The sequence below is a fragment of the Mytilus californianus genome, unplaced genomic scaffold (genome assembly GCF_021869535.1).
Source record: "Mytilus californianus isolate M0D057914Y unplaced genomic scaffold, xbMytCali1.0.p SCAF_6, whole genome shotgun sequence".
In the NCBI taxonomy this organism is placed as follows: domain Eukaryota; kingdom Metazoa; phylum Mollusca; class Bivalvia; order Mytilida; family Mytilidae; genus Mytilus; species Mytilus californianus.
The window spans coordinates 43899607-43911379 of NW_026262712.1; the positions used below are offsets into that span (position 1 = coordinate 43899607).

At 31.3% G+C, this 11773-nt stretch overlaps 1 protein-coding gene across 2 annotated transcripts; it reads right to left on the reverse strand.

The window, feature by feature from the left end:
• Positions 1-4674: 4674 nt before the first annotated feature.
• Positions 4675-11479, reverse strand: LOC127705556 (uncharacterized). Of its 2 annotated transcripts, none has more exons than XM_052209882.1 (5): positions 11399-11453; positions 9710-9862; positions 6481-6585; positions 5601-5718; positions 4675-5045 (listed from the first exon to the last, which is right to left on the reverse strand). In XM_052209882.1, exons 1-5 carry the CDS (start codon positions 11400-11402, stop codon positions 4991-4993), a joined length of 435 nt encoding a protein of 144 aa, XP_052065842.1. In that variant the 5' UTR covers positions 11403-11453; the 3' UTR covers positions 4675-4990. The 2 variants fall into 2 exon arrangements, with proteins under 2 accessions (XP_052065842.1, XP_052065841.1); XM_052209881.1 differs by having other exon boundaries at positions 4694-5045; positions 9710-9895; positions 11399-11479.
• Between the last annotated feature and the right edge of the window lie 294 nt (positions 11480-11773).

Consider the following 11773-nt stretch of genomic DNA (forward strand, 5'->3'; position numbering starts at 1 on the left):
ATCCATGAACATAATGTTTTACACTCCAACACAAACGTTTGAAACAATAGTTGCATCTGTAGCTGTTTTACGATGTAGAGATAATAGGTTTCACTTTTTAAAAACATATCGCTGTAAAGGTAAAAATTAATACATATACACCATATCCTATTGCACAATTACAAATAACGTTGATATAAAGAATTATAGGCCAAAACGATGATAAAACCCATACCTCATCTTCGGCTATTAAAGGCCCAAACATGAAAAATGTGAAACAGTGAAAACAATAAAACTAACGACCAAATTTATTAAAATAAAATACGAGAAAAGGGTATGACAGACATGAACAAAAAAACACTGAACTAAGCTCCTGGTTTAAGTGATATAGTGTGAAATTTCCGTTAATTGAAGAGCAAACATGCTATCGGATCAAATTGCACACTTCTCAATTTCCTTTTGAAGCAGAAACCTTTGACAAATATACATATTCGTCATGGTAAGTGCACACTTATATAATTGTAACATTAATATTCTGTTTAAATACAAATTCTAATTTCAATACATTTTCGTGAGTGTAGAACATTTGCGTTCAACAAAGATCTCGGAGATGCATTGCCATATCATACTCATAGATACAAAATAGTTGGAACAGCTAACTTACTTAAATTGTATTATTTTATCATAGACGTAAACAGACTTAACCATCATTCGAACTAAATATAATTTTTTTGCCACCAATCAATAACTATCACAGGATAATCATTATCATGAGGATATCAGTATTTTATGGAACGCCTCAGCTGTCTTATGTGGAACTCTGATATTATTTTATGTTGTTTTATTATTACTTGATGAATTTTCTCTTTACTTAATATAGTTTTGACATTACGTAATGACGTTTTGATATAACTCAATATGGAATAGTCATTACTTAATGATATTTCGATATTACACAATATGGTTTCGTATTGACTTGATATAGTTTTGTCATTACTCAATATGGTTTTGTCATTACTCGATGTTGTTTCACCATTATTTAATGTGGTTGTGTCATTAGTCAATGTGGTTTTAACACTGCTTGATATGAATGTGACTTAACGTTATGTAGTGGTTTCATTACATGATGTGGTTTTGTTATTTCGTAATGATGATTTGCTTATTCTTTATATGGTTTTAACATTACGTAATGATGTTTCAAAATTTGACGATTTTACACTACATGATGTGTGTGTTTCATTATTTGATGTGTTCCTTTCATTTTTTGATGTGGTTATCCCATTACTTGATGAGGTAAAACCACGTGACCAATTAGGAAAAAAATATGTTCTATTTTTAAACAGATATCAATATATCAATTTGTTTAATGTGCTTTGGATGGGTATCGCTATCCATTGAGTTAAAATTCAAATAAAGTTCGAGTGGTTGTTCAGAGTTATTTAGTATGAAAAAGGTAACCGGCAGACAATAATAAGAAAAAAAGTATTAAAAAGTGTTCAGTATTTCAGTCATAATTGGGATATCCCCAAACCACTTGGTCTTGTTGTTTTTATCCTAAGTTCTCAAACGGAAGCAGTATTTTTGTAATAAATTTGTAAAATATTCAACGGAACCCTGAGTCTCGCCTGATATTGCTGCTGTAAGTGTAAAAGCGTCATGTTGATCGGCTGTACCTTTATCTATACATTTATCGGTAAAAACAAAATTAAAATAAATGTTTTTCTGTAGATGCTTTTTCTTGAAATTGAGGAATAACTCCTATACAAGTTTTAAAACACTTCATGGAGGTTTACAAATTTATCATGTCAAAACAGTTTATTTCGGTTTTATTTTACTAAAACAAAACTGTATGGTTTTCAACAATAAGCAAAACCCATACCCTAAAGTAACCTATAAAAGGTCCCGAAATGAAAAATGTAAAAACCTAGAAACCTAACGATCTATAGACAGATAGATAGATAGATACTTTGTTCTCTAAAAACTAATTACAAGTTTACAGAGAAACATACAATATAAATACAGATACAATAGTTGAGGTTAACAAATACAGTATGATATTCTTAAAGTACAAAATTATAATGGCATACATGTTTAGTAACATGTAAAATGAAAGGTAAAACTGAATAGAAATAAACAAAAATGGAGATGGAGACGCCGACGCCACTATCGACGACGAAATATAGGTTTGTTGTGTCTCACTGCCGCTACATTGATGTCGCAGGATCGACACAAATCAAAAGACTTGAACTTTTATTTTATTGTTAACAAAAGAAACACTATAAATCAACTCACACTAAAGTTACAGGGAACGGGAAGAGGGGGACTCGGACTTAGCGACAAAGCATAAATACTTTAAAATAAGAATGCTTCGAATTTTTTTTTTTTTTGCATAAATCATTTGAACTTATACGAATATCAATCTTTTATTTGTAATCAATTGAATTCCCGGATCTACCTCGCACTAATTGAAAAATAAACTTTTTGGAATATCTGTTTCACATGTGACGACGGACATGTTCCAGTGGTCGTAACCATAATACCGTCATCTTTTCCTTGAATGTAAACTACCAAATAAAACCAAATCACTGAGTTTGTACTTTCTCGAATAACACGACGGGTGCATTTCTGGAGCATCCGGAGATCTCCCCGATGGATTTATATTACCCAGTCCCACCGATTTATTGAGTCAGCCAAATGAAATTGTTTTGTGTGCCACCGCAACTGAAAGTTGGGGGCATATTGTTTTACCCCTGTCCGTCCGTCCGTCCGTCTGTCCGTCGCATTATGGGTATATAGCTATTCCGCATAACTCCTCCTACCGTTTGACTCCTAGGAAGTTTTCTCTTTACTGTCTGTTTGTATATATATTGAAGGTGTGCATGTGGTCAGTGTTTAATGTTTATTAATATTTGCTCTTTTGGGAGATAGTTAAACTTTGTAAATTTCTTGGGAATTTACTTGCATAAGAAGAGCGTTTCCAGATAACTCCTCCTACAGTTTGAATGCTAGGAAGTTTTCACTCTGCTGGCTGTTTTTACATATATGGAAGGTGTGCATGTGGTCAGGGTTTTTATTTTTATTATCTTTTGCTCTTTTGGGAGATAATTGAACTTTTTTTGGTCATTTTTGGGGTATAAGTGGTTAAATGAGTTGCCGAGTGCGGGGGCATCACTTTGTCTAGTTTACATTTTTTTCTCGTATTGTGCTGTTACAAAAGTGTAACAGTCCGATGTAAGGTTAGGATTTAGCGCTCACATACATGTTAAACTCCGCCACATGCACTTTCTTTATGTACCTGCCCCAAGTCAGGAGCATGAAGTTCAATTGTTGTCGTTGTATAAATGTGTGTCATTTTTTTTATAGATTGTTTAAATATAAATAGGACCGTTTTTTTTTCGTTTGAATTTTTTCACATGGTGCATGGTGGCCTTTTGTAGCTGACTATACGGTGTGTTGAAGGCTGTACGGTTGCCTATATATGATTTCTTACATCCACTGCATTTAAACTCTGGTGGATGGTTGTCTCATTGTCAATCACACCACATCTAACTTTATTTCAACTTCTATATTGCGTTTTGTATACATTGTTTATCTTTTGTACGCATACCCCGGAGCCCTCTTTTCGGAAGCCCGAGCAAAAGTCCTTGTTCCGCGATAGAAAATTTAATTACGAACTCATATAAGATAGCTCGAATTTCAACTTAAAATCTTAATTGATCTAAATTAGACTTAAAATTCGAATCTTACTCAAACTCAAAAAGTGACTCAAATTTAATGTTGTAACTAAACCTCTACCTTTAAATGTGACTCAAACTTGAAGTCCACCTCGAAACTCAATGCTAACTAAAACTTTAATTCTAATAATGACTTGAATTCGAAATCGGAGACTAACTCAAAGTTTAACTCAAACAGTAACCCGAACTTTAATTTGAATTCTTATTCGATGGATGGCCACACCCATCCTAGGCACATACAACATGGAAATCTATCTAAAAATAGAACAGGGTTTTCCGAATTGGTCACGTGATTTTATCTCATCAAGTAATGGGATAACCACATCAAAGAATGACAGGAACACATCAAATTTAATGAAACAAACACATCATGTAATGTAAAATCGTCAAATTTTGAAACAGCATTACGTAATGTTAAAACCATATAAAGAATAAGCAAATTATCATTACGAAATAACAAAACCACGTCATGTAATAAAACAACTACATAACGTTAAGTCACATTCACATCAAGTAATGTTAAAACCACATTGACTAATGACACAACAACATTAAATAATGGTGAAACCACATCAAGTAATGACAAAACACATATTGAGTAATGACAAAACCATATTGAGTAATGACAAAACTTTATCAAGTCAATACGAAACCATATCGTGTTATATCGAATATCATTAAGTAATGACTATTCCATATTGAGTTATATCAAAACGTCATTACGTAATGTCAAAACTATATTAAGTAAAGACAAAATATCATCAAGTAATAATAAAACAACATAAAGTAATATCAGAGTTCCACATAAGACAGCTGTGGCGTTCCATAGTATTCCAACTTGGGGTGTCATCGATATGTCAGTGTGAGTATCATAAGATTTGCATAAAAAGGTGAACCTTTGTTCAAGGCGCCAAAGCATAAATTGCACGGTAAAAATGTTTAAATTCCATCTGATTTCGTTTGTAATATAAAAAATCCAGCATGTATTAAACCAACTTTTCATAAAACGAACTTAACTATTGAGATCTCAAAACACTGAAACGATTGGCCTGAAGCTATTTTACTGTTTACAGATGGAATGTTAAGAAATTGGGAAAATGGTTTCGGCATGTTTTCCATAGATTCTAGTTTGAAGTAGTCCACCTGTGTAAATACCAAGAAAAGGATGAAGAATTCAGAATTTGTCAAAAAAAAAATTTTAATTTCAATTTTTGTATTTCTAAAATAGTTGAAATATTGAATTAGTTTCTTTGTGCAAATGTTCCTTTCTTTATCTTTTAATAATACTTTCGTTTTGAACGAAATGAACATTCTGTGTTGTACCAAGTTTTCCTGAAATATAAATCATAATACAAATAATATTAATACAAAATTTCCCTTTTTTTTTAAAGCTTGGAAAGCTCTTTTAATAAAAAGTACCAGTTGTTATAAACCTTTTTGTAATAGTATTTAAATACTTTAAAGTTGCTCACCTATACACTGGGAATCTACGAAAATGTATAATAGTAGTACTAAATTAACAGTATTTTTGTATACAGTTGAACATAACAATATGTATTCTTTGCTTTCTTTAAAATATCATAACACAATTTGCTTCCAACTTATCAGCTCGATAATACCTTGTCTATCTAGGCATTGATGAAGTTTTTGTATAATCCTGCCTGTCTATGACATATATTTCCCAATCCTTTATTTTCCAACATGTAATTTAACTAATGATACCATTAAAATCCGATGAACGTTCAATACACCACATATACTAAAAAATCATCCATTAACGTAAACATGATTTGTACATTGTTATTTTACTTACATACATCGAAACAAACATCACGATTATTACCTTGTTCAATCGAAAACTTTAAAGGGATATTAAATAATACGTACCCGCCGTCTAAGGTCTTCGAACCAACCATAATTTTTCCTTTACATATTTTGTATGGTTTTCCACTTATCAAATTATTGTTAAATTGCACTGTACAGTCTTCCTTAGAGTATGTTATGTCTGCAATAATTTTATCATTAAATCAAATGGTATGTAATATGAAAGCAAAACAACATATAGTTATGCTTTAATATGCCGCAGTTTTATGAATATTTTTTATAAATTTCCTGTTTACAAAACTTAGAATTTTTCGAAAAACTAAGGATTTTCTCATTCCAGGAATAGATTACCTTAGCCGTATTTGGCACAACTTTTGGAATTTTGGGTCCTCAATGCTCTTCAACTTTGTACTTGTTTGGCTTTATAATTATTTTGATCTGAGCGTCACTGATGAGTCTTATGTCGACGAAACGCGTGTCTGGCGTATTAAATTATAATCTTGGTACCTTTGATAACTATTCTTGACCTCTTATATGTAGATCAATGTTTGGTTTTTAGTGTGTTAAACGGATGAAAAATTCAGATTGTTTTTTTATTTGGTTTTCAGTGTTGTATTTTATGCTATTTTATTTTTGAAAGTCATTGTTTTGATTCTACTGGTAATATGTCCTCTGCTGTACGAAACATTGCTACCAATTCAAATTATCACATTCGTTCAAGTTTTAGAAGTTTCACATGAATAATGTTTTATGCATTTGGTGATGTTTCTTGTACTCTGTCAAAAGTGGTTTCAATTTTCGAATATCATATTCACTGTGCCCAACGACTCATTTTAGATATATGTATTGATCATGTGCCGTTTAGTCATGTGAAAACACAGTACAGTTTAACAGTAGCGGTGTTAATTTCACTTAAAAGAATGTACATAACGTCTTTATTTACCTGGGTCCTGACAGCACCGAATATTCTCACCATATCCGATAGTGAACTCAAAGCCACTCATATAGCCATTTCCTGGACACTCAAAATATCCTTTGAAATTATAAACTACCAAAATGAAAACATAATTTAAATTTATTAACATGCAATTATATAGAAATCATTATTGTCTTAAATTTTGAAGATGATTTATTGTTTCCCTTCGAAGAAAGACATCAATTGTCACATGAAAAAGTTTTGTTTGAATGGTACATGTATATCTTTCAATCAAACTTTCGATAGATGCCTTATTACATATAACCATTTTTTTTTGTTTTTTGTTTGATTAGAATATATTATTTTAATTGCATTGTTCTTTCCTATACTTCATAATTCTGGTGTTAGCCTTTTTGACGTTTAATTAAGGTTCAAATAAGAGGCCTTGTTTTGACTCTATTGTTAAAGCTCATTTTTTAACTTGAAAGATTCTAAATTCTTTTGTTGAAGATGGAACTGTTTATTTGATATCATTAGGCACGATTTACTCCATTTTATCTTCAACAGTAAATCTTAAATTTAGATACAACATAACTTACATCTTTAAAGGATTAAATTGAGCAAAATATTAATCAAGAAAAAGATATGTTCATGAGAAACACGACGGGTGCCAAATGTGGAGCAGGATCTGCCAACCATAACAAATCACATTTTTGTTTAAAAGGGGTTTGTGTTGCTACTGCTTTCGTTTTAAGTGTCGTTTTTAATGCTTTTTACTTGTTCAATGTATGTGTTGTTATATCGGTAACTGTCTCGTCTATCCTTTGTCTATCATTCAACACGTCTTTTTATTTCAAATTTTTAAGAAGTAAGCCGCCATAATGACTAATTAAAATTTATGAATTTGCGAATGATGCAATAGAATAGAAAATGAAACAACACCTACTTCAAATCTCCATTTTGATGCAATATTAACCAAATTTACAGCCTACATGTAACGGAATAATCTTCAGCTTGAGAGTTTTCATTCGAATGACGTCATGTTTTGACATGAAGTTAATGATCATTAATGCGCCAAGATCATTCATGAAATTTCGCGGAGTTTTCATTCATTTTTATTTTAAACGTTTTTAGATCTCATGCATTAATTCGTTCTGTTATGCATAAGAATAGGAATAACGGTCCAATCTATAGTTTCTATTTCAATTTGAGTTTGCACATAGATTACCATACATGTGGATTTACGTGGGTGGTAAATAGTAACAGCCATTTATATGTACATCGCTGAGTCTGCGCTAAGTATAGATGTGTCGAGAATTTTATCATGCTGTTGTTTACAAAGCAAAAGAAGCACGTCATATAAAAAAACTTGATAAAACTTATCAATGTAATGCATATGAGTAACAAGGCTGCTGTCGCATTTGGAACAGGACCCGCTTGATCATCCGGAGCACATACAAAAACCGGTTTTTGTTTGGGTTCGTGTTTCTCAGTCTTTATTTTTCTTTGTTGTGTTATGTTTACTGTTGTTTGTCTTTTATCTTTGTTGCCCATGCAGTTATCAGTTTATTATCTACTTGTGAGTTTGTCGCCTCTCATCTGTAATTGTGAACCTACCAAAATGAAGTTTTGAAATACTAAGGGTTTTCTACCTCAGGAAAAGATTACCTTAGCTATATTTGGCAAAAATTTTAGTAATTTTTGGTCCTCAATGCTCTTCAACTTGGTACTTTTTTAGCCTTTTTAACTTTTTTTTAATTGCGCGTCGCTGATGAGTCTTTTGTAGACGAAATGCGCGTCTGGCGCAAATACTAAATTTCAATCCTGGTATCTATGATGAGTTTATTTGCATATTCGCAAAATATGAGGCTGACACATTTCTAGTTAAAATAGTTTGATAAAACATACAATGATACATGTGTATAGTGCGCAATTTTGCTTCAAAAGATTTGTATTGTTAGACCTCTGTAAAATAGAAATGCTTGTTTGTAGCGACACAATGGTACAATAAAGATAATATACAGATCTTTATATCTAAATCATTGAATAGTTGTCTTATTGGCAATCTTACCATATCATTGTTTTGTATCTGACTCACTTATGTAAGTTTATAAATATTGTGTCTCTGTGTATAATTATTTCTTTTTGAAATTTTAAAAATAAACATTCTCTGAAAAATAAAACAAAGCAAATGCTTTCAGGTTATTTAAAACCAATTAAATAAATTTGGGTACGACAGGTGTTATTTCCATTACAAATGAAATTTAAAAACACTGTCTAAAGCACATATTCCGTCAATTTTGGCATGACGGAAGAAGAATATTTCTAACACTGCATGAATATCAATGAATATCATTCGCATACTAAAATACTTTTGGAAAAGGACTCGTATTCTGCCAAAGTTTATTTAGGAATATATATAGATATTCGTTTAGTGTTCTTTTCTGTTCAATTATATAAATACTTATTCATCCTTGGCTTTAAATAGAATTATTTTTATAACAGCGTGGCCAAAACTATTTCTTGGCGCGCTCAGGTTATCAATTGACTGGGTCAGATTAGGTGAACGTTCGTATGTAACGCCCACTTGTCATACCGTACGTGTTAAAGACATTTAAACTGTGAGGTCGCCAAAGGTTCTAAATGCCTAAATCAAATAATACGAATGACTAGCAGAGGACTAAACCTTGTGTGTTAATTTAAATGTTGAATACTTAAACTTTGTTTTTTTCTTCTCGTGCAACTGCATGTATTTTACTCTTTTATTCTTTTCAAATCCCTATTGGAAGGCCTTCTGACAGACTGAGTGTGCGTAAATTCACTGTTATCGATAGCCGATGACGAACAAGTTAAAGGTAAATGATTCAGTATTATTACCAACATAAGTACTACGGTTGTCCACGCTTTTATGAAAATGATTCTACTTGGATTAGGCGTTTCTCGTATTCCAAAATGAAGGTAAATCCATGATATTTCTTTCATCGTATCATTTTATAAGGTGTTCTTTTCATTGTCAAGTATTGGGTCAATATCTCTATTGGAGGACTGCTAGTCGATGAGGGTTTTTATAAGTATTTTGCACAGTTGTCAGATCTTGCGCAACGTTCCTAATGAAAGTAAATCCAGAAAGGAAATTCGGATTCTCTAAATTCATAATTAAATGAGTAATACTATATAAGTAAGAAAAACTTAACCAGAACAAAACACAACCACTAGGAATTTCTACTAATTGCGACTTAGTTTTAACAATACTTACATATAGTTTGGCATTTTACATTTATTCCTGGCCCCGGTTTGCAGGTGTATCTGATGGGGTAAGTTAATAACTGTTCATGAGCTTCACCATCTGGACAGAACATTTTATGTGTGTAAAGTTTCTTCGAATACTCCCCACCTTCTGTGACGCAGACTAGGAACAGCGTCAAAAATGTTAATAGTAGACCTACAGAGAGGAACAATTATACCAAAGTATTTTAACATGTAATAAAATACTGACATTCGGAAAAGATCGTTTGAGAGACTGTTACAGATCAAGCGAAAAGAATACCCATCTGTATCATGTGTATCTTATTTGAAATGTAATACACATGCAAATAAGGAGCAAATTAAAACATTATTATGTATGTTGATCTTTTTTCAGTTTTTCATTATAAGTTGAAACTTCACTGAAAGAGATTTTTCTACATTTTAACTTTGTATCAAAATTGGGACAAATATTCCTTCCATGCAAACAATTCTGATATAAGTTTTCTCATAGTTAATAAAATACAAGTTGATAACACTGGCTTCATGCAGGAACATTCATCTTGATTAGGGACTTTCCGTTTAAAATTTTCCTCGGAGTTCGATATTTTTGTGATTTTATTTTTTAATAAAAAAATGGAAAGCCAATAATGTGAGTTTTAGAGCATAAAATTCAAACAACAACTGCATGATAAAATATATTGAAATTATTATATCAATTAAAGCTATTTTTCAAATAAATTTAAAGTAACTGCAGTTCTACATTTATGTTCGTCAAATGCTATCAACCAACGGAACAAGTGAAAGACAACTGTCATATTCCTGACTTGGTACAGACGAAGAAAAAAGAGGCTTAAACCTGGCTTATAGGAAGTTAAACCTTTCTTTTGAATGACATTTGTTAGTTTAAAAGAGATTATATTAAGAACAGTTGCATAACAGGTGTTTCATAAGATAAATATTATATCATCTTCTGTTCATGTTGCCTGGATACAAAATCGAGTTAAAACATTACAAAATCCTTGGCTGAAATTGTTCAGAAAACTGAATATTTATAATACTTTTATAAGAATGGAAAAGAAGAATGTTTTAAATTAAATTGCAGTAATTCTCCGTTGTTAACATAAGAAATTATGTGTAACTTGGGTTTCGATTCCTTTCAAGCAAAGTTGACCTTTGACGAATTTGACATAAATGGCATTGAATCATTGACCAATGCAATCAACAAACAAAATATAAACTATTGTATACTACTTTAAACCTTGGTTTAGAAGATTTTGACTTAAGGGGAAGCTTCAGCTTTTGTAAGAGCTTTTTTCAGTACTTTTTCACATTTTTGACGGATTGTGATTCAGTAAAAGTTGAAGAATAAGTTAATCCTGACATTCAAAGAAGTCCTTACAAAGAAATGTATGTAAAAATATTTTATTCGGAATTCTTTTATTATAAATATTAACTAATCGGTGCACTCTTAACATAACATATAAAACAAATGAATCAATAGCATACTTAATGGTCTGAAAAACTACTGCAGATTTATATGTTAACTTCAAGTCAAATGGGTGAATAGTTTTTAATTTTTATGTAGACAATTTCTGAAAAATAACTTTGGCATTGGCCAGTGTAGCCAACGAACAAAATATTAAACTAATGTACACTTTTGTAAAGTAAATAAATAAATGATATCAGTAGAAGAACTTACCCATTACTAGTATAGCTGGAACAAGAAAAGTCGTTAGAAGTATCTGGATTGCCTTCTAATTTTTACCAAGTGAAAATCAGCATGCAGACGCTATTTAAACAAAACAATTAAAAAGAAAGAAAATAACAGGTTGTTTACAAATTATAAGCTAGATTGAATGCTAAGCATTTTTCACATTGTGCAATTACAAATAAATCTTCAAAAGTAGATTTTATTTTTCACCAGCATTTTGATAGCAATTATATTTTTCCAACACATTAACATTAAAAGAAATAATCGTTATCCGTTGTAATATTTTCCATGTTTTAATCAAGCTCATTCGATAATAAATTATACGTACGAAAAAGTGGGCATTTGAATGCAACATATGTGTGC